This window comes from Oncorhynchus mykiss, chromosome 12 (genome assembly GCF_057628025.1).
Source record: "Oncorhynchus mykiss isolate SJ-2025 chromosome 12, ASM5762802v1, whole genome shotgun sequence".
In the NCBI taxonomy this organism is placed as follows: Eukaryota; Metazoa; Chordata; class Actinopteri; order Salmoniformes; family Salmonidae; genus Oncorhynchus; species Oncorhynchus mykiss.
In genome coordinates this window covers 77,221,645-77,246,521 of record NC_143033.1, presented here as the reverse complement: position 1 = coordinate 77,246,521, position 24,877 = coordinate 77,221,645, and the positions used below count along the sequence as shown (strand labels likewise).

The following is a 24,877-nucleotide window of genomic DNA, read 5'->3' as shown; positions in this document are numbered from 1 at the left end:
ACCACCACCACGACCACTACCCTACACTACCCTACACCCCCACTACCCTAAACCACCACTACCACTACCCTACATCAGCACTACCACTACCCTACACTTCCACTACCCTACAATACCACTACCACTACCCTACACCACCACTAGCCTAAACTACCACTATCCTACACCGGCACTACCACTATCAATAGCCTGCACTACCACCGCCACTACCACAACCACTACCCTGCACTACCATTACAACGACCACTGCCCGACACTACCACAACCACGACCACTACCCTACACCACCACTAACCTACACCACGACTACCACCAACACTACCACTACCCTACACTACCCTACACCACCACTACCACCATCACTACCACTACCCTACACCACCACTACCACTACCCTACACCAACACTACCACTATCCTACACCACCACTACCACCAACACTAGCACTACTCTACACTACCACTACCCTACACCACAAATACCACTACCTTACACCACCACCACCACCACTACTTTACACCACCACCACCACCACTACTCTACATCACCACCACTACCACTACCCTACACTACCAATACCACCACCCGTAACTACCACCACCACTACCCTACAATACCAATACTACTACCCATAACTACACCTACCACTACCGCTACCCTACACTACCACCACCACGACCACTACCCTACACCCCCAATACCCTACACCACCACCACTACCCTACACTACCAATACCACTACCCATATCTACCACCACCACTACCCTACACTACCTAAAGCACTACCCATATCTACCACCACTACTACCCTACACTACCAATACCACTACCCATATCTACCACCACCACTACCCTACACTACCAATACCACTACCCATATCTACCACCACTACTACCCAACACTACCAATACCACTACCCATATCTACCACCACTACTACCCTACACTACCAATACCACTACCCATATCTACCACCACTACTACCCTACACTACCAATACCACTACCCATATCTACCACCACCACTACCCTACACTACCAATACCACTACCCATATCTACCACCACCACTACCCAACACTACCAATACCACTACCCATATCTACCACCCCCACTACCCTACACTACCGATACCACTACCCATATCTACCACCACCACTACCCGACACTACCAATACAACTACCCGTAACCACCACTACTCTACACCCCCACTACCACTACCACTACCCTACCCTACACTAACACTACCACGACCACTGCCCGACACTACCACCACGACGACCACTACCCTACACCACCATGACTACTACCCTACACCACCACGACCACTACCCTACACCACCACTATCAATACCCTACACCACCTCTACCTCCACCACTACCACTACAACTACCCTAAACTACCACCAACACGACCACTACCCTACACCACCACTACCCTACACCACCACTACCACCATCACTACCACTACCCTACACCACCACTATGACAACCCACACCGCCACTATCACTACCCTACATCACCTCTACCACTACCGCTACTTCTACACCACCACTATGTCAACCCACGCCGCTACTGTCATTACCCTACCACCACCACTACCCTACACCTCCACCACCACTACTCTACCACGGCCACTACCCACCACCACCATTACCACTACCCTACACTACCAATAGTACTACCCGTAACTACCCCTACCTCTACCACTACATTACACCACCACCACTACCACTACCACTACCAACACCAGCACCATCACCACCACTCCCACTACTTTACACCACAACTACCACTACCACTACCAACACCAGCACCATCACCACCACTCCCACTACTTTACACCACAACTACCACTACCATACACTACCACCACCACTATGTCAACCCACACCGCCACTGTCACTACCCTTCACCACCACTACCACAACCACCACCACCACCACTACCCTAGCCTGCACCACCACTACTACCACCACTACCACAGCCACTACCACAACCACTACCCTACACTACCACTACCACGGCCACTACCCACCACCACCATTACCACTACCCTACACTACCAATACTACTACCCGTAACTACCCCTACCTCTACCACTACATTACACCACCACCACCACTACCACTACCAACACCAGCACCATCACCACCACTCCCACTACTTTACACCACAACTACCACTACCATACACTACCACCACCACTATGTCAACCCACACCGCCACTGTCACTACCCTTCACCACCACTACCACTACCCTACACCACAATAACCATCACTACCACTACCACCACCACCACTACCCTAGCCTGCACCACCACTACTACCACCACTACCACAGCCACTATCACAACCACTACCCTACACTACCACTACCACGACCACTGCCCGACACTACCACCACCACGACCACTACCCTACACTACACCACTACCACTACCATACACTACCACCATCACTATCCTACACTACCACTACCCTACACCACCACTATGTCTACCCACACTACCACTACCTCTACCACCACCACCACTACCCTAGCCTGCACCACCACTACTACCACCACTACCACAGCCACTACCACAACCACTACCCTACACTACCACTACCACGACCACTGCCCGACACTACCACCACCACGACCACTACCCTACACTACACCACTACCACTACCATACACTACCACCACCACTACCCTACACCACCAATACCAATACCCTACACCACCTCTACACTACACCACCACTACCACTACTACTACCCTACACTACCAGTCTCCTACCACTGCCACCCCCACTACCCTACACTACCCCACACTGCCACTGCCCTACCACTGCCCTACACCACCACCACCACTACCATACACTACCACTACCCTACACTACCACTACCCTACACCACCAATACCTTACACCACCTATACACTACACCACCACTACCACTACTACTACCCTACACTACCAGTCTCCTACCACTACCACTGCCACCCCACTACCCTACACTACCCCACACTGCCACTGCCCTACCACTACCCTACACCACCACCACCACCACTACCCTACCTACACCACCACTCCCAATACCCTATACCACCACAACCACTACCCTACACTACCACAACTACCACTACCCTACATCACCACTACCACCACCACTACCACTACCCTACACCACCACTACACTCCACAACCACTACCACTACTACTACCCTACACTACCACTCTCCTACCACTACCACCCCCACTACCCCACACTACCACTGCCCTACCACTACCCTACCACTACCACCATTACAACCCTACACCACCACCACTAGCACTACCCTACCTACACCACCACTACCAATACCCTATACTACCACTACCCTAAACCACCACTATCACTACCCTACCCTAGACTACCACCGCCACTATCACTACTCTGCACCATCACTACCACTACCCTACACCACCTCTACAACTACCCTACACTACCACCACCCTGACCCTACACTACCACTACCAACACCACTACCACCACCACTACCACTACCCTACCCTAGACTACCACCGCCACTATCACTTCTCTGCACCATCACTACCACTACCCTACACCACCTCTAACACTACAACTACCCTACACTACCACCACCCTGACCCTACACTACTACTACCAATACCCTATACCACCACAACCACTACCCTACACTACCACAACTACCACTACCCTACATCACCACTACCACCACCACTACCACTACCCTACACCACCACAACTACCACTACCCTACATCACCACTACCACTACCCTACACCACCTCTAACACTACAACTACCCTACACTACCACCACCCTGACCCTACACTACCACTACCCTACACTACCACTACCACTACCCTACCCCCATTACCACTGAAATATACTACCACCACCATTAACACTACCCTACACCACCACTATGTCTACCCACACTGCCACGACCACTACCCTATACCACCACTATCACTACCCTACATCACCTCTACCTCTACCATTACAACTACCCTACACTACCACCACCCTGACCCTACACGACCACTACCCTACACCACCAATATCACTACCCTACACCACCACTACCACCACCACTACCACTACCCTACACCACCACTACCATTACCCTACACTACCACTACCCTACACCACCACTATGTCTACCCACACTGCCACGACCACTACCCTATACCACCACTATCACTACCCTACATCACCTCTACCTCTACCACTACAACTACCCTACACTACCAATTGGCTCATTAATCCCCCTCCTCTCCCCTGTAACTATTCCCCAGGTCGTTGCTGCAAATGAGAACGTGTTCTCAGTCAACTTACCTGGTAAAATAACGGATAAATAAATAAATAAAACCACTACCCTCCACTACCACTACCCTACACCACCACTACAACTACCAGTACCACCACCACTACCACTACCCTACACCACCACGACCACTACCCAACACCAACACTACCACTACCCTACACCACCACTATGTCTACCCACACCATCACTATCACTACCCTACATCACCTCTACCACTACAACTACCCTACCCTACACCACCACTACCCTACACCACCACTACCACTACCCTAGACTACCACTTCCACTACCCTACACACACCACAACCCTACACTACACCTGGCCTCTTCATCTGTCCATGCCCCTCTCCTATACCCTCTACCACAACCTCAACGTATTTGTGTTTCCTTGTCTCCCATACTGTATGTTTCATTAATGTCTGAGAGGCTTGTTTGCGTTTGGCGGAACTAAACTGTATGACTGTGGACTGTGGACTGTGGACTGTGGACTGTGGACTGGACAAGCTAATGTAACAGAGGTGGTTCGGTCAGCCACACTCTCGTGATGAGTAACCTTGCCTGACATATGACGACTTGGGTTAGCTCCCCAGGATAATTTCTAGCTTTTAGCTTAGTGGGCTATCACAGTCTTGTGGCTCGCAGGAGCTGTTAGTCCCAGTGATGTTTGGGATTTGTGTATTGTCCTTTTGAGGCCGAAGGGAATATATGTGTGCATGTACACAGAATGTCTAAAAGATTTGTCAGATGCTCTATATTTACAAAGGTATGGGTGATATGTGTGTATACTGTATACTGCTGTTTACAGTCTGTGTTTGTAGCAGATGTGTATTTGTGCACATGAATGCATGAGCTGCAGCGAGATGTTCCGCTTAAAATGTAGGATGGAGAGAGAGAGAGAGAGACAGAGCGAGAGAAGGAGAAGGGGAGGGTGAGGGTCTGTGGGTGGGAAGGGAGGCCACAGAGCACAGGGGAAGAGGGAGGAGGGGGAACGGGTCCTGATGCTGATGTCTCTGCTGTAACCTTGGTTGCTATCGAACAACAGGGTCTGCCCTTCCCTTTTACTCATTGGCTCACCACTCTGACCACAAGGCTTGTGGTCTGGGCAGCGACCAATGAAAAAGAGGCAAGGTTCCTTCAACAGTGTTGTCTAAAAGAGACAGTGTGGTATTCTTGTTTTTTTTGTCACCCTGAGGGGAATGTAGCATGTTGCAACTGTTTCAGAATGCAGAAGACAGCAGTTTGTGTGTGTGTGTGTGTGCTCCTGGCTGACAGAGAAGCAGAGAGAATGCTGTGGTCTTTAAGAGCAGACAGGCGACATAAAGACACATACACACAAAACCACACCAACATGAACACACATATATGAACACCCTCCCTCGTACTCTCGCTCTTACACGCTCTCTCTCTCACAGACACACTTTTCCGACAGGCGTACATGCTGTCTGCAGCACATGCGCATTCAGGCTGCACGCACACACACACTCACACACACACACACACAAGTGCACGCTGTCTGGCTGATTAGCTTGCAAGGGCTGTCTACAGCATCCAGGGAGACGGCGCTACAGGAGGCAGCAGGGCTTTGCTACGGCAGAGGAAGGAAAAATAAGGGGAGCCTGAAGCTCTTGGATTAGTTTCAACCTCAGACATAATTTAACCAGCCTAGGGAGACACGATGGAGTGACTGGGATACTGCGGGGGAAGCTACTGGGAGGAGGACTGTGGACTGTGTGTGTGTTGGGATCATCGCTGAGGCACATACGGGGCAGATGCAGCAGGAAGACGACTGGGCCCGGCCCCTGGATCCGGTGCGCTGTGGGGGAGGGGCACTTTGCAGAGTAGACGCAACGCAGGGAGACGAGGAGAGAGCCTGTTTTTCCCACACCGAGCGCTCCGATGTGATTCTGTAGCCTGACCGACCGTCTGCTAGCTACATCACAGGCCTGGCTCCCTATTTCTCTCTCTCTGTCTCTCCTTCCTTCTCTTTCTCTCTCCATTGTCATTTGTCTCCCGCTTTCTCTCTGTCACTCTCTGTCCTCTTCCTCTGTCCCATCGCTCAATACTACGGTCATCTTTCCCACCCTGTCGTCACCGTCTTTCCATCCCTCCATCCTTCTAAGCTCCTCTGTCCTCTTTTATCTCCATCTGTCTGTCTCTCTGACCTTCTCCAACATCTTGGCTTTTCTCTCTTCCCTCTCCTCCTCCATTGCCTCTGTTTGCCCTTCAGACGGTCCCCCTCTCACTCTCCATCTTCTCCCATCCTATCCCCCCCTCTCCCCACTCTGCTGTTTGATTTGGGTCAGTTCTGCTCACCAGCTGGGATGAGATGTAGTCTCTGGAGCTTGGTGATCCAGGGGGCTCCTGGCCTGCCGTTTGCGGGGCACCCTCACCTGTGGACCGTCCTCACACTGGGGCCCATATCTGGACGCACTGGGTGGGTGGCCTGCTTCCAGGAGAACTGCATGTAGGGACGGACTGTGAGCACCAGTGGACCCTGTCCCTCTCCCCCTCCTCCCCCTTTGGCGGGGGGAAGCTGTCGCTCTGGAGTGTCCCGGCCTGGCCGGCTGCGGCCTACACGCTGCCCACACGCTGACGACGAATCCCTCCTCATGCTGCTGGGACACCTGCAGCGCCCCTACCCCCAGCCCGCTCCACTACCGGTCCTCCTGTCTGGGCAAGCGCCCCTCGCCCCCCGTCACCCTAAGCATGGGTGTGGTAGAGGCCATTGATCCCGCCTCGCCGTCCCCTTGCCCCTCGCCCGTGCCAGGCGGCTACCGGCTGCCCCGCTCTTCCACCAGCTACAGCCAGCTGCAGGGGAGGGGAGGAGGGCCAGACCTGGAGCTGGACCTAGGTGCGACTGCCGGAGGGGTTCTGGAAGGGTCTGGGACGGCAACAGAGCTCAGGACACCTCTGGTAGACCTGTTCTGTGAGACCTGCTCGAGACCATGGCTCATTGGATGGTGGGACCAGGTAGGGCTAGAAGGGCTGGGAGTGGAAGGGAACCGGGCCAGACAGACAGGCGGCCATCTTGGATATCTGTTTTGATTAACTATTTTTCCACCCTTGCTGTTCTGTGCATTATATAGGCTGTTATCTGTCAATTCTACTTAGTAGGTGCGATTTTATTAAGCCATTGAAGTTTCATGTTGAAAAGAGAACCATGTCAGTTGTGTGCGTTTTAGTTGTGTGGATTGCAGGGACCAGTTGGGCTTAGAGAGGAGAACCTAAAGATGTCTTAAAGCAACCTATGTCCTTGTAGATGACAGGCATAACAGGGTGTATGTTGAGTGACTGTGTGTTTATATTGTCCCTCATCAACTCTGTTTTCATATTCTATGCATTATTTATGCATGTGGGCACTGAAGGGGAAAAGGCATTGAGTTTTCAGAGTTTTTTAACCCTGAACTCCCCCTGTAATGTGTCGTCATGCTGCCTGTGGTGCTGGGCGCACTAAACCTCAGCTGCAGTACACTTCAACCTGAAGATATAAACTCAAAACTGTTCACCTTAGGGACTCATTTCCTCCATTTAAACCACAGACGATATTCCCTTAAAATCGTACATAAATTCCTATTAAGAGAATCTTTATTGTCCTATTGTTAGCAGTTTAATAAACATACAGATGTATCCAGAACAGGTCAACAGGAATAGTCATACGTCAATGCAGATACAATAAAAGGTGCATAAGGGAATCATTTGGAAGTGGTTGTGAGGCAAGGTATGAAATGCTGCAGGTAGCCTACTTTATCACAAGATGTCCATCTCCATCCTCGACACACACACACACACACACGCACACACACACACACACGCACACACGCACGCACACACACGCACACACAGGTTCAGTGTTAGTGTCAGTGAAGGATATCTTAGCTGAAAACCTGTCACCACATAAACGGACTGAGCATGTGACACACACACACACACACACACACAGGTTCAGTGTTAGTGTTAGTGTCAGTGAAGGATATCTTAGCTCAATGCTGTGTGTGTTTATTTCATTGTTTTCCTGTGATCTTAGTCAATGTTAGAATAGTTTTGTATTTTTCTTTGAGAGGCTGAGACATGATAGGACTTACTTACATATTGTTAATGTTGCAGTGTGTAGTTGATGGCAGATGTCTCTATCAAACCATCTACTGACCCTGCTATTTTGACCGAGCTCTCTTGTCCATGGCAGTGACTGTGCCCTCTTGAACCATTGTCTTGTCTGTGCTTTACTGAGATACATACAACAACATCTTACCCAGCTAGCACATAACGTTCTCAGAACCGTATGTTTCTTAGAGCTTGGTGAGAGCGTGGTTGTCTTATGGTTGTCTTGCACACAACCTACCCACAACTTTGTGGGAATGTTGCAGAACAGTTGCTTGGCTTTAGAGCATTCTCAGTACAAAAATGACCTAAAAGTTCAAACATTGTTAGATTTAATAAAAATGTTGGTAATGTTGTAGGAACGTTCTCCAACTGGTTTAACATGGGGGATATTCTCAAATAGTTCAGAGAACGTTAAGAAACAACATTGGAATTTATGTACTTCAGCATCACGTTTCCTACAGGTTTCCTCATGGTTCTATTTAAAATCATATTCTCAGAACGGTTTGAGAATGTTAAGAAACAACGTTCTTCTGTGGGAATTAGAGTACTTCAGCATAACGTTTTCTACAGGTTTCCTCATGGTTCAACTTAAAATCATGTTTTCAGAACATTAAGAACACTTTCCATAAAAAACGCAAGAAAACATTAGTAATGTTCAAAGAATGTTCTGCAAATGTTATTTAAAAATACATACATTCTGTTCAAAGCATCAACAAAAATGTCTCTATCCTCTCTCTTGTTAAGTGTGTTCAGGTGTGTTGGCCACGCCCAGTAATTGGCCACACCAGATCCTAATGAGTGCTTGTTTCCTTTGAAATGGAGTCTATTTGAATCGACTGAAATAGACCATCTTGGTGGCGCAGTGGACTTATTCAATGGATAGAGAACATACACTACATGACCAAGAGTATGTGGACACTTCCTCGTCGAACATCTCATTCCAAAATAATTGGCATTAATATGGAGTTGGTCCCCTCTTTGCTGTTATAACAGCCTGGGAAGGCTTTCCACTAGATGTTGGAACATTGCTGAGAGGACCTGTTTCCATTCAGCCACAAGAGCATTAGTGAGGTCGGGCAGGCCTGGCTCATAGTCGGCGTTCCAATTAATCTCAAAGGTGTTTGTTTGGGTTGAAGTCAGGGCTCTGTGCAGGCCAGTCAAGTTCTTCCACACCGATCTCGACAAACAATTTCTGTATGGACCTCACTTTGTGCATTGGGGCATTGTCATGCTGAAACAGGAAAGGGCCTTCCCCCAACTATTGCCACAAAGTTGGAAGCACAGATTTGTCTAGAATGTCATTGTATGCTGTAGCGTTAAGATTTCCCTTCACTAGACATAAGAGACCTAGCCCCAACCATGAAAAACAGCCCCAGACCATTATTCCTCCTACACCAAACTTTACAGTTGGTACTATGCATTTGGGCAGGTAATGTTCTCCTGGCATTCGCCAAAACCAGATTCATCCGTCGGAGTGCCAGATGGTGAAGAGTGATCACTCACTCCAGAGAACGTGTTTCCACTGCTCCAGAGTCCAATGATATTTACGCTCTTCAGCACTTGGCAGTCCCGTTCTGTGAGCTTGTGTTGCCTACCATTTTGCGGCTGAGCTGTTCTTGCTCCTAGACATTTCCACTTCACAATAACAGCACTTATAGTTGACCAGGGCAGCTCTGGTGTCACGTTGAAAGTCACTGAGCTCTTCAGCAAGGCCATTCTACTGTCAATGTTTGTCTATGAAGATTGCATGGCTGTGTGCTCAATTTTATATATCTGTCAGTAACAGATGTGGCTGAAATAGCCGAATTCACTCATTTGAAGGGGTGTCCACATACTTTTGTATACATAGTGTAAGATCATAGGTTAGAATTTCACTGACACCGTGCCACAATAAAAAATAAATGTGTTTGCAATTTTGAACTGTTTCTAAACAGTTCAAAACAGTTAACCCAAACTAAGCTAGCAGTGTAATTAAAAGTCTTATTGAAACATGTTCTCAGAACGTTATTAAATTACCATTCAAATAACCTATAATTTATATTCTTCGTTCCCAGAACCAATGGGAAACCAAAATATTACGCTCCCACAACTTCCAAGGAACCAAATGTGCTAGCTGTATCCACTCCCCCCATCTCTCTGCATACGGTGTTTTTAGCGATCTGCTGCAATATGACAACTCTTGTTTTGTCCAACAACAGCCTTACCATTAGCAAAAAAAAAAAAAAATGCACAGTACTTTGATAAACAAAGTGGAATTGAATGGTTGGTTGGTTGTGAGAGCTGATTCACCATGATATCATCAAAGAGCATTACTGTAAACTGCTATTGTAATGTGAAAAACAGGAAGTGCAGGAAGAGCCTGCCTGTTACAATGCATGTCACATTTCCCTGGGTGTCCATATGTTAGTCAGTTATCAGAGGGTTGATGATGCCCCTTTGCGTCTCTCACACCTTCACCCCGTCATCTTGTGTTCCATCAGTCAGGGGGCCCCATGAGGAAGCACGGTAGCATGGTGCGGCGTCTGTCTGTGTGTCCTGGCACTGGGGTTGTGATGGTTGGCAGATTATGACTCAATATAGTAAAGAGATGGAGACTACAGCATAACTGTATCACAGGGTTTGACTGGCTAACTAGTCTACAGTACCTACCTGGTGCATTATCACAACTATCTATTTATCTATCTGTTGTAGTGGCTTTTGATGGAGGGAAAGGGACCTGACTGTTCTAACCGTGTCGAACTGTCACTAATACATGGCTGGACTGGAATAAGGGATGAGAGAGTAATTAAAAGTAGAAGTAGGAAGGTATGAGTGAAAGGGGGAAGGTTGAGAGAGTGGGAGGGAAGGTAGTGAAATAGGTGAGTAAGAGAGCAGAAAATGGAGAGGAAAGGGGAGTAGAGAAGAGGAGTAAGAGAAATAAGGAGGTGGAGAGAGAAGCAGAGAAGAGTGGAGGGAAGAAGAGAGGAGAACACAGGGGAGGGGAGAGGAGAACAAGGGAGAGGAGAGTAGAGCAGATGAGATGAGAGGAGAGGAATGGAGAGGAGAGAATTGACCTTGAGAAAGGTCAGAGACACCTGCCTACTCTCTGAGATTGTCACCCAAGCAGCAGCCGCCTCCCTCCCTCGCTCCCATCATGCTGCAGGACTGACTGTGAGGAGGCAGTTGCTAGGGCAACCTCTATGGTTGCCATGGAGATTATTATGTGTGAAGGATCAGTCAGTGGGACACAGACTGAGGGGACTTGTCCGAATCGCACTGCGCCTGCTTGCACGTGACTGCCTCTGGTAGTGGAATGTGTTTGGTTACTAACAGTCTTCAAGATCCGCTCATGTTTGGTTGAGATATCGCGACATGAATTCTATGCCACATTACATTTTCTGTTTAGCCATATGGAACATATGTGTCCTATTCATGCGTCGTGTCTTTTTCTCACCTGCATTCCAGCAGACATTGTGTGCAGGGTGTGTGACATCATCACCAAAAGACACAGAACGTGCTGTATGAAAACGGCAGCTCTTCCACCATTGCTCCAACATGTTGTTGCTTTGTCAGGCTCCTGCAGTGGTTGTCTGTTGACAAGGTCACACTGTACTGTATGAATGTTGTATCGTAAACCCAGGTGTTCTTTAGGAATTCTATTTCACTATTTTACAGTAGATGTGTGATACGTCAATATCAAACACAATTCATATTTTGCTACATTGTTGACATTTTTGATTGAGGTTAGAGCCGATGTACAGTATTAGTCTTTGTTTAGTGGTATGACCTGTATCCTGAATGAGGTATAGTGGTTCATATTAACAATAATCATTTGTTCTGTTTCACACATACTCAAGTACGTATTACAGTTTTTGTCAGTCACGTTGGTGCAATTTTCACAAGTATGTGGTACATTTTCAACAGTCTAAGCACAAAAATCTAAACTCTAAGTACATTTTCAATTGACTGAGTAGTACAACAAACAAATTCACAGTCACTTGTTCACTGCACCAAATCACTCCTTCAATTTGGAAGCGTATTCAATCTGAGTATCTGCTTTTCAAAATGCAATATTCACTGTACTTTTGATATGATTTGTTAACAATACAATTACTATTATTTTTATTCAGCACTTCAAAAAGCACTTCAAAAAGAAAGTATCTTAGTTAGTTAAAAATGGTAGTTAAAATGACTTAATGTTGAGCCTGATGTATTGATGACTAAACTAAATGTTCTCATGGTATTTCACAGAAAACAGATTTTGTATGAGTGACTCGAGGGTGAAAGATGTGTTCAACTCCAATGAATACACAATGAAAGGTTCTGAACCTAAGATAGGGGGCATTACAAGTGTTATCAGGTTAGAGGTTTGTACTTAGAGTTTTGAAAATAAATTACTTATACCTGAAACAATGTGCCACAGTGATTGAAAAAAAAATTTGAATGCGTATATGTGAATTGGAAATGTGTGTTTTGTATATCCAAACTCCCCCTGAGACACCCAGGGAGCAATTAGGGTTAAGTGCCTTGCTCAAGGGTACAACGATCAATTTTTTTCATCTTGTCGGCTCAGGGATATGAACTAGATACTTTCCGGTTACTGTCCCAATGCTCTAACCACAGATAGAGCCAGATGTTTCACCAGATGTATAAATCTGAAGCCTCTGGTTGGAATTTCCACTCCCCACCAATAAGTTCTGTAGACTGAACAGAGTGCACTAAGTTCTGTAGACCGAACAGAGTGCACTAAGTTCTGTAGACCGAACAGAGTGCACTAAGTTTTGTAGACTGAACAGAGTGCACTAAGTTTTGTAGACCGAACAGAGTGCACTAAGTTTTGTAGACTGAACAGAGTGCACTAAGTTTTGTAGCCCAAACAGAGTGCACTAAGTTTTGTAGACTGAACAGAGTGCACAAAGTTTTGTAGACCGAACAGAGTGCACTAAGTTTTGTAGACTGAACAGAGTGCACAAAGTTTTGTAGACTGAACAGAGTGCACAAAGTTTTGTAGACTGAACAGAGTGCACTAAGTTTTGTAGACCGAACAGAGTGCACTAAGTTTTGTAGACCGAACAGAGTGCACTAAGTTTTGTAGACTGAACAGAGTGCACTAAGTTTTGTAGCCCAAACAGAGTGCACTAAGTTTTGTAGACTGAACAGAGTGCACTAAGTTTTGTAGACTGAACAGAGTGCACTAAGTTTTGTAGACTGAACAGAGTGCACTAAGTTTTGTAGATGTGATCCTTTGACAAAGTTTTTTTTTAAATTACATTGTTTACAAGGAGTGCAAGGGTGAATTGAGTTGTTGCACAAGCACATGCTAGAATGCACCAATGGGATGTTGTTAGCTCGTGCTTGGCTCTGCCAACCACCTTGCTTGTTTTGCCCCTCTATGCTTCATCTGCTCCCATTGAAAATGACACAGATGAACTATCTTGGGTTAGTTATAAATGTCTTTGCTCTAACCACCAGGCTACCTGCTGCCCATGGTTTTGTTTTTCAAAACAATGTGTTAGATGTATTTAGCTAAAAAGGGATTTGTACAGATTTCCTTTCTTATGGACTATGATGTGCTATTTTTGGCATGAAATCCAGTGTGAACATGGGCCTACTGTATACATATAAAAAGAGTGGGGTCTCACTTTGCCTCTTTATTGTGCAGAAGTTGCTTGTTTGATATTTTTATATATATTTATTTAAAAATATGTTAAGTAGCAGCTTTCTTTCCATATTTGTGTTTGTTCAACAGTACTACTCTGAGGCCAAGTGTAGCTTTGTGTCCAAGACTTTCTAGTTTGAACATTATTTCAGGGACACTATTCAAGCAAAACCTCTAACTTCTGTCTTCTCCTGTTCTTGGTAATAATATCATGCTCTGCCTCTCTCCATCTCTTTCTTCCTCTCGCCATCCCTCTCTCTGTTTCCTCCCCCAGTTTAAGAGGATGTTGAACCGGGAGCTATCTCACCTGTCAGAGATGAGTCGTTCAGGGAACCAGGTGTCTGAATACATCTCCACTACCTTCCTGGGTGAGTCACACACCTCCCCTTTCACCTGCACTCCTGACTGGGTCTCTGTCTGTCTTGTATCCCTTATACACCTCAGTCCTCTATCCTCTAGGAAACTGACCAGAGCCCTATGTATGTGGCTCTGGTCAAAAGTAGTGCACTATACGGCTGCCATTTAGAAAGAGGGTTATATTTTAGTAAATACTGACCAGTATAATGCATTTATTGTTATTTAACCTTTATCCACACTGTTAACCCCAATGTGCTGTCAATACTCAAAAGTTTTGAGGAAACGTGTTGAACTTAATATATCTGAGTACAGTTACTTAAAGTGATTTTTGTAGTTATTAATCAAACTGATAGAGTTACTGTGCGCTTGTAGGGGGGTCCTGATTTGAGTTGTATCAGAGTAACGCCCACTTTAAGCCACGCCCCCAATATCATTTCCCAGTGTACCTTGTCTTTTTGAGTGAATTGTGGAATCATCACCCATGACTGTATTTGTTAGTGACAGAAACATGGTTGTGGAATTCGTTCATTTTCAGTCCTATGGCCTTTCCCAAGTGAATTCCTAGGTGAATGTTATCATTATAATTAAACATTACATATCTCATAAGGACTTATTTTGAGGCTTAGATTTACTCTAATACAGTGGCCTGAAACTCATGGTTGACAGGCCACATCAGGCCTGCAAGTAGGTTGCAAAATTCAGGGAAATATCCCAAAATTCCCATATTTTCAAAACAAAATCGAGGTTGAAGAATTTCCAGGTATCTTATAACCCGGATTTCTGGAAAACATACCAGACTTTTGCAACTACCTGCAAGAAACTTTATGCTGGCTTGCAAAGTGACATGTAATTCCTATTGGAATCCAGCCAGAGTTAGGCGATCCAACAGTAGAAATGTGTATTCACTCACAACCTGCATTCATAATGACTGCCAGGGTTAAGAACAGTGTGAGGAGACTACCTAAGCCATATCAATTGGAACAACATTACATTTCTGTAACTAATTAAATGATTGGATTAGTTTAGAAAAATGTATGTTATTTAACTGTGTGTAGCATAAGATTAATCAATCAATCACTCAATGTACATGCAAAAACACGGATATTAAAAACAATTCCCAAAAATCAACCTGCAGTAGAGCATGCTGGGAGAAAAGTTCATTTGTTTGTCATATCTTTATTAAATTGAGTTAATGTGATTTCGTAAGTTCAATTTACTAGAAGTATTTGAGTTAAAAAGTCCTTGTGGTTTACAGTGCAGGCAGTCATTTAGACTCGGGTCTCTTTACAAGTGAGCCCTGTAATGATGCATACTATAGAGATATAGCACACTATAGCCTTTATAATAAGAAGTTATAAATGCATCAAATCAAATCAAATGTATTTATATAGCCCTTCATACATCAGCTGATGTCTCAAAGTGCTTATAACAAGCATTCAAAAGTATTGTAATTAACCTCTGACCTCCATGTCTCCTCCAGATAAGCAGAATGAGGTAGAGATCCCGTCTCCGACCCTGCGGGAGCGGGAGCGGGACAAGCCCATGTGTCATATCAGTGGAGTGAAGAAGCTGACACACAGCTCCAGCCTGTCCATCAACACCACCATGCCACGCTTCGGAGTCAAGACTGAACAGGAGGATGCACTGGCCAGGGTACGGTATACCTGTACTGGATCTGGGATCTGTGGACCCTTACACATACTCACACATGAACACTCAGTCACCTCGAAGATGATTTAAAATGACATGCTGAGACCCAGCGAAAAAAAGCTTTATGAATTATTACTTTTTTGTGAGTGAAATAAACATTTGACAACATTGATTTATTATTTTATTTTATTGTATGTGCACTGTAGTGGATATTATGATGCTGTGAATATTATATTTGTAAAATGTTACATTACAGTAAATATGTGTACAGTAGGTGAAAAATACAGGATATTTATACACAATCTCTTATTTAGCTCTTATTTAATGTGAGAAAAAATATATTACACTGCTCTGAAAACTCACCAAACTATTCCACAAATACTTTAATATATATAGTGTATGTGGACACTCCTTCAAATTAGTAGATTTGGCTATTTCAGCAACACCCACGTAAACTCCGTAGACAAACATTGGCAGTAGACTTGCCTTACTGAAGAGCTCAGTGACTTTCAACGTGGCACCGTCTTTGGATGCCTTTTCAACTATTTCTGCCCTGCTAGAGCTGCCCCGGGCAACTGAAAGTGCTGATATTGTGAAATGGAAACGTCTAGGAGCAACAATGGCTCAGCCACAAAGTGGTAGGCCACACAAGCTCACAGAACGGGACTGCTGAGTACTGAAGCACGTAGCGTGTAAAAATCGTCTGTCCTCGGTTGCAACACACTACCGAGTTCCAAACTTCCTCTGGAAGCAACATCAGCACAATAACTATTAGTCTGGAGCTTAATGAAATGGGTTTTCATGGCCGAGCGGCTGCACACAAGCCTAAGATCACCATGCACAATGCCAAGCGTCGGCTGGAATGGTGGGAATGATGTAAAGCTCGCCACCATTGGCGAGCTTTACACTTCACTATCTGGCAGTCCGACGGACTAATCTAGGTTTGACGGATGTCAGGAGAACGCTAACTGCCCCAATGCATAGTTCCAACTGTAAAGTTTGGTGGAGGAGGAATGATGGTCCGGCGCTGTTTTTCTTGGTTGGGGCTAGGCCCCTTAGTTCCAGTGAAAGGAAATCTTAACACTACAGCATACAATGACATTCAAGACGATTCTGCACATCCAACTTTGCAGCAACAGTTGGGGGAAGGCCCTTTCCTGTTTCAGCATGACAATGCCTCCGTGCACATAGCGAGGTCCATACCGAAATGGTTTGTTGAGATCGGTGTGGAAGAACTTGACTGGCCTGCACAGAGCCATAACATCAACCCCAGTGAACACCTTTGGGATGAATTGGAACGCCGACTGCGAGCCAGGTCTAATCGCCCAACATCAGTGCCCGACTTCAATAATGCTCTTGTGGCTGAATGGAAGCAAGTCCCCACAGCAATGTTCCAACAGCTAGTGGAAAACCTTCCTAGAATAGTGGAGGATGTTATAGCAGCAAAGGGGGGACCAACTCCATATTAATGCACATGATTTTGGAATGAGACGTTCGACAAGAGCAGGTGTCCACATACTTTTGGTCATGTACTGTATTTACTTACTGGAAACAATTTGAATATCAAACTCACAAAAATTATGATTACACATTTACATGCATGTGCTTTCTCCTTTAAATAAAATGTGCTAAATTGAGATGGCTGCCATTAAAAAATAAAAAACAGGATGAGAAAGTACAAAGTCACACCCCCCACATGATATCATTGAATACCCCAGAATGTCCTCTCAAAGGTACAACAGTACTTAACTCAGTGGCATGTATGGCCTCAGAGATACGGCCCAAAAAATCTATCTCCATTAGAGTGGACAAAAATGAATTGATTTCATTTATTGATGGGTCTCTGAAGGGATTAAATGGAGTCATATGTCAAGTCAAATTCTGGGTATGTGTACATTTACTTGGCAAAGAAAGGTGATTCTGTTTCTGATTCTGATGTCTGTTGACCAGGAGCTGGATGACTTGAATAAGTGGGGCCTTAATATCTTTCGTCTGGCTGAGTTCTCCAATAATAGGCCTCTCAGCTGCATCATGTTTGCCATCTTCCAGGTGGGTGAAAAGCAGTGGTTTTATCCATTAGATTTTCGGTAAGAGTGGTCATATAGACTTAATGTAGACTTTGCTGTTCATATACGTGTATAGGATCCTGAGTGTTTGCGTGACACTGTGTTTTCCTTCCCTGTAGGAGAGGGATCTGTTGAAGACGTTTCGAATCCCTGTCGACACCTTTGTGACCTACGTTATGACCCTGGAGGACCACTACCATGCCAACGTGGCCTACCACAACAGCCTCCATGCCGCTGACGTCACACAGTCCACCCACGTCCTGCTGTCCACACCGGCTCTGGACGTAAGAACCAAATATCACCACACACTGAGCCTATGTCTAACAACAGCTAACTTGAAGCACACAGCTGCACTCTAACTGCAATCGCACATTCATGTCCTGTAGGCTGTTCTAAAACGTGATTGGTTACACTGTGTTCTATCTATCTCTCTCTCTCTGTCAGGCTGTGTTCACTGATCTGGAGATCCTGGCGGCGTTATTTGCTGCTGCCATCCATGATGTGGATCATCCTGGCGTGTCCAACCAGTTCCTCATCAACACCAGTGAGTCCTTACAATGGAGAAAGGAGGAGACAGGACGCTGTACAGTACACTGCATTTTAACGGAATAAAGCTCCCTGAACCACATCTCAGTTTAGCTCGGCTTACTAGTCAGTGTAGCACAGCTGATAACGTAAAAAGAAAATGTCAGAGTCAGCACTGTAATGTGAAAAGGTTACTAGTGGGGTGTGTCTACAGGTGCTCTGACCTAGTATGTGTTCTGTACTGACCCGGTGTGTTCTGTCTGTCCTATTCCCCCAGACTCGGAGCTGGCTCTGATGTACAACGATGAGTCAGTCCTGGAGAACCACCACCTGGCCGTGGGCTTCAAGCTACTCCACGAGGTCAACTGTGACATCTTCCAGAACCTCAGCAAGAGGCAGAGACAGAGCCTGCGCAAGCTCGTTATCGATATGGTGAGGCTCCTGCCACTCACACTCACCCACTAATGGGCTGCTCTGCTGGCTCAGTAAGGGGCGGGGCTTATAAGAGTTATTTAAATGTTATTTCCTGATATTGTTTCATGTTTTTGTTTGACCTCGTCCTTTAATTGACCTCTCAAGGTGTTGGCGACAGATATGTCCAAGCACATGAGTTTGCTGGCTGATCTGAAGACCATGGTGGAGACGAAGAAGGTGACCAGTTCAGGAGTGCTCCTGCTCGACCACTACACTGATCGCATCCAGGTGAGCTTTCCCTTCTGACCTCTAAACAAATCCCCTGCAGAAAAAAATGGTACTCCAAACTCAAATTGAAGCTGGAGAAAATTCACAACGCCTACCGTGCGCTGGTGATACCTGACCTTATGTGTGTGTCTGCAGGTGCTGAGGAACATGGTGCACTGTGCGGACCTAAGTAACCCCACCAAGCCCCTGGTCGTGTACAGAGAGTGGACTGAGCGCATCATGGAGGAGTTCTTTAGACAGGGGGACAAGGAGAGGGAGAGAGGCATGGAGATCAGCCCTATGTGTGACAAACACACTGCTTCTGTGGAGAAGAGTCAGGTTAGGAAACATACACACAACACACATTTTGGGATCACTTTCAAAGTAATTATAAAAGCTTAATTCTTATATATGCTTTCTTAATAATTATTGATGTTTATAAATGTAATCTCATGTTGCTGACACAAATTCCTTAGCCGTGTATAATGTGCTTGTTATGAGTGTGATGTTCGTTAGTGTGTTTGATTCTCCTGGTGTTGTGTGCTGTAGGTGGGCTTCATCGACTACATCGTGCACCCTCTGTGGGAGACGTGGGGGGACCTGGTGCACCCTGACGCCCAGGACATCCTTGACACTCTTGAGGACAACAGGGACTGGTACCAGAGCACCATCCCCCAGAGCCCCATCTCCCCACCCCCAATCCCCCTCGGCCCAGACAAGAGGCTCAACGCCTGCATCGACAAGTTCCAGTTCAAGCTCACCTTGGATGACGACACGGAGGGAGGACAGGAGGAGGAAGAAGAGGAGGAGGACGGGAAAACCACCCCCAATCACATGGTGCTGGACTGCAGTCAGGGAGAGGAGGAAGACAAGAAAGAAGAGGGGGAAGGAGAGGATGTGGTAAAGGATGAAAGGGAAGGAGACATCATCGAGGAGGAAGGGGAATTAGGGATGGAGGAGGAGGAGGAGAAGAGGGGAGTTCTTCAGCGAGCTCAGTCAGGGGTGGAGATACACTCTGACACAAGCCCCGTGGAGGACGAGGAGGACGAAGACTCCTCCTCACCAGCTGATGACACATGAGTTCCGCTCCTCTTTCCCTGGCCACACCCCACATGCACACACCACGCCCCTGTTGTCCATCCTTTATTTCCGATGGCCAAAACCCAATATCAAATAAGACTACATAGACAATAGACCTTTAAATCTATTTTTCAAAAAGGGAACACAAATAATATTGCTTAAAGAAAAGCTATTTACACAGCAACTGTAGATTTGGAGTTGGAGCTGGAGGTGTTTCTTCCAGCTGATGCTATGAGGAACAGCTATGAGGATAAAGAGGAACATAGAGAAGCATTAATAATGGGCCATTGAAGACAGTGTAGCACTGGAACTGAAACACACACACATAAACATGCACAAACTCACCTCCACACACAAACACACCTCACTCACACACTTTGATTCATGGAAAAAAAAAACTCTGAAGTCTACACACGAGAATGTGTGTGTTTGCGCGTGCCTATGTGTGCGTGTGTGTTTAGAGGAATCTGATTGGCAACGAATCTCTTTGGAAAAAGCCATCTCTATATGGAGTATTAACTAGCGTCAGTCAGTATTACTAGTTCATGTTTGTTAGAATTCAACAAGAACTCTGTTTTTTTCTGAGTGACTTATTTTCCATTTCTGTCGGAAAGAAGACTACAGATATCTATCTATAGAGGAGGAGAGGAGCGAGAAAAGAAGACTACAGATATCTATCTATAGAGGAGGAGTGGAGCGAGAAAAGAAGAGAGGATTACGTTTAATAAAGAAAGGAAGATGCTGTGATGAGGGGAACTGAGGGTCCCGCCTCCATTTTCCCATTTTCCCTTTATGAAGAAGTGCTACTGGTACAAGATGGCTGTGTGCCTTTCTGGAAACACCAGCTCCTGAAACATGGAGCTGTCGTGAAGCAGTGCATCGGGGGACAGGAGTGTCGGCTTTTGTCTTCATTTTAGATTGTCTCTTGTTCAAATATCTATTGTAACTGTTAATGATTTAGTGTGTGTGTGTGTGTGTGTGTGTGTGTGTGTGTGTGTGTGTGTGTGTGTGTGTGTGTGTGTGTGTGTGTCACATGCTCAGTATGTTTCTTTGGTGACAGGTTTTCAGCTGTAAGTCTTCCTTTGTTGCTTTTCAAGTTGATGAGATGTTTCAGAACTCGTAGATAAGGAGCAGTCACTACCACTACACCACCACACCTGCTGCTTGTGGACTCTCCAGTTTTTACATATGAACATTATTTTTCTTTTTTACTTTCTGAGGATAAGCCATGTGATACTTTACAGTATATGTTCTGCCTGTTTTCTATTTTTTATTGTTTTTGCTAAATATGTTTGAAGGATTAGGATAATATCATCAGCAGCACAAATTCACATTCTGTCTCTTACCCACTTACACTGTATTTATTCACCAGACTGCATCAGTTGTCACCAAAGCAACAGATTGGAAACTGATGAGGAGAGAGATGCTTTGAGGGGCAGACTGAGAGGATTTTGTCAGGGTGATTTTAGGATTGGAGGGAATCGAAAGAACGAGCTTGGCCAGAAAGGAGGCTGTTCAGACAGTCACACACAGCCATTCTTGTTATGTTTTAAGTTTTTCTGCCTTAATGTCAAATGCAGGATACATACCTGCAACTATGTAGATTTATAAGATAAATTCTAAATATCCTAGTATATTTATACAATGTCTGTATGCCTCTATATGTGAGTGTCTGTGTGTCTATACACAATGTACCCAGCATCTACATATGGTCAGGGACATTTTTATGGCCAATATTAAGAATGTGAGAGAGAGAGAGAGAGAGAGAGAGAGAGAGAGAGAGAGAGAGAGAGAGAGAGAGAGAGAGAGAGAGAGAGATTTCTCTTCTTGTGTGTCATCACGCACTAGAGTCACCATCCTGGCTGTATGAGGACATGGTCACGGGATTGATCAGCTTGAACAGGTCTCAGTTTGACTTGGAGTTGTTCACAGGGTAAACAACAACAACATAAGTATAGCTGGTTTCTGCTGGTCGGTAACGTAGCTCGTCTAAAGAACAGCCTGTGCCTGATGGAACAGAGGCCTGAGATCCGTCCAGTCCAGCTCTGTGATTGGCTGGAGCAGCTTTGCGGTGTCACTGCACAGGCCTTTAATTGTTGGAATGGGAATCCAACATTACTGTCTCAGTACCTGGAATAGGAGATTCCCATGAAGCTTCCCTCTGTCTTTGAAGATATACGGCTTTGTTTATCTGGCTTTTTGTTTTTTTCATGAGCTATAAAACAAATAAATATTTAATTGCCATTTTAACTCAATACTGTAGCGATCATTTCTTATTAAGAAATTATTCATTTGATGAATTGCTGCCATTCTTTTTAAATATTGAAAAGAAAACCATGGAAAATACCATAAGTTTGTGTACAGTTTTTATTTTTGTATCATTCTGGTGGATGGATGGTCAAGAAACGAAACTATAATGACATATTGATAATATAACTATTAGCATTATCACAGCTTGTTTTGTATATTTTGTAATGTTGGATTGTAAATTAGAAATTTATTCAGGTCATTATCATTGATAATTAACCATGTTTTAGTTACAAGAAAATAACTAAATCAGTAAAACACTACTGGCCACACCATCACGCTTTCCTTCTCTTTTTCTGTCCTCATCTTTCCTCTGTCTTTCTCTTTTGTGCTATCATTTTTCTCACACACAGAGGTGTGTACATTTCATTATTAGATTAATTAGATGGATTGGATGAATCAGGATTAGATTAATCATCAGAAAAATTTAAATATTTTGTACCAGAACTTTATTTCAAGGGAGGTTGTAGGGTAGACAGTGTGGTTAAAGTAATATGTGGGTACAGTATGTGTTTGTTGGAAGATTTGATAGTTATGTCTCTCACTAGTTCCGTTGGACCTGGTTTAAACCTTAGTTTTTTTCTATTGTGCTATTCTATGTTTGCCCATTCCATATTGCTCAAGTCATAATCAATGAAAACTATTCATTATCAATATGCCATGTAGGAGTGATTGTGAGTAATTGACAGATGTGTATGGGTGAAGCGAGAGGTAAAAAACAAGAAGGTTCTGAGAGAGACATTGCGTAGCCATTTTGAAATTAGCTCCACCTCCACTTCTTGGTCAGTTTTGTCATATTAGACTCCCTCCAAGAACAATTATCTGGGCTTTAATCCATGTGTTACTTGTTCACAAGTTAGGAAAATTATATAAATGGAAAAAACACCATGAAATGATTGTAATATTTGTAAATTATATTGCTGTAATGTGTAAAATGTGTCCAAGTTATTTTTTATTATATTATTTTTATGAAAGTTTTCTTCTGAGAGAACTGAGGTGTTATTTTGTGAATAAAATGCATTTAATAAGCAAACAGCTATATAATACAATTATATATCAGTATATTTTTATTTTATTTCACTGTTCGGTACTGTAAAGTGTGTTAAAATTACAAATAAAGGAAGATTTTTTATAATATAAGCAAAGAGAAATAGCCTACTGGCTTGTATTTGTTGTCTGTGTAGGCTACTGTGTGTGCTTAATAATTGTATCAGAGATTATAAAAAAGGAGTAGACTAAAAGGTCAAGGTCTTCAATAGTCTGGTTTATTGGGGTTTATAAAGTGAATGTGAACACTGTGCTTCCACACCATATTTTTATTTTGAGAGAATCAATGTATGAGTAGGCCTACATGTTTATCAAAGACGATCTAAGCGATTAGTAAGAATGGGCTACAGAGACTTCCATTGCACACCATGAGGATTCTCAATACATATGATAAGCCCCATTGCAGGAATTGATGGATTCATTTCAGCCTGACAGTTTCAGGCTATGCTATCTAATTATTTGGCTTGCCTTGATCATAGCTACCTCTCTTATAATTATGAAGTATTTTCAGTGGTGGAAAAAGTACCGTATTATCTTACTTGAGTAAAAGTAAAGATACCTTAATAGAAAATGACTCAAGTAAAAGTGAAAGTCATCCAGTAAAAGAGTACTATGGTAGTATTTGGTTATTTTATTATTATTATTATTTTAAAATGTATTTTAATGTTACCCCTTTTTCTCCCCAATTTCGTGGTATCCAATTGTTTAGTAGCTACTATCTAGTCTCATCGCTACAACTCCCGTACGCGCTCGGGAGAGACGAAGGTTGAAAGTCATGCGTCGTCCGATTCACAACCCAACCAAGCCGTGTTATATTCTCCTACATTAATTTCACATTTCCACAAACGTCAAAGTGTTTCCTTTCAAATGGTACCAAGAACATGCATATCCTTGCTTCAGGTCCTGAGCTACAGCCAGTTAGATTTGGGTATGTCATTTTAGGCAAAAAAAATGTAAAGTGTACTTTACACCACTAAGTAAAATACGAAGTATTTTGACAGACACGTCTGCAACCTCAAATCCACATAACATGGCCAAAAGAGGTTCTCCACCCTCTCTGACATGGCTGCTTCCAACACA

General features: G+C 44.6%; 1 protein-coding gene across 3 annotated transcripts in view; it reads left to right on the top strand.

The window, feature by feature from the left end:
• LOC110538427 (3',5'-cyclic-AMP phosphodiesterase 4C) overlaps positions 1 to 23,890 on the top strand; it is a 68,067-nt gene extending 44,177 nt beyond the window's left edge. Inside the window, exons 1-10 of one of the 3 annotated variants that reach the window (XM_036938385.2) lie at positions 5,624 to 7,315; positions 14,359 to 14,452; positions 15,922 to 16,094; positions 18,042 to 18,140; positions 18,277 to 18,441; positions 18,602 to 18,701; positions 18,960 to 19,114; positions 19,262 to 19,384; positions 19,520 to 19,702; positions 19,913 to 23,890. In XM_036938385.2, coding sequence (XP_036794280.1) covers positions 7,052 to 7,315; positions 14,359 to 14,452; positions 15,922 to 16,094; positions 18,042 to 18,140; positions 18,277 to 18,441; positions 18,602 to 18,701; positions 18,960 to 19,114; positions 19,262 to 19,384; positions 19,520 to 19,702; positions 19,913 to 20,443 — 1,887 coding nt within the window. In that variant the 5' untranslated portion in view covers positions 5,624 to 7,051 and the 3' untranslated portion in view covers positions 20,444 to 23,890. Of the gene's footprint in view, positions 1 to 5,623; positions 7,316 to 14,358; positions 14,453 to 15,921; positions 16,095 to 18,041; positions 18,141 to 18,276; positions 18,442 to 18,601; positions 18,702 to 18,959; positions 19,115 to 19,261; positions 19,385 to 19,519; positions 19,703 to 19,912 lie in introns of those variants that run through there. The other 2 variants (XM_090193429.1, XM_036938384.2) reach the window with 2 other exon arrangements.
• The last annotated feature ends 987 nt before the right edge of the window (positions 23,891 to 24,877 follow it).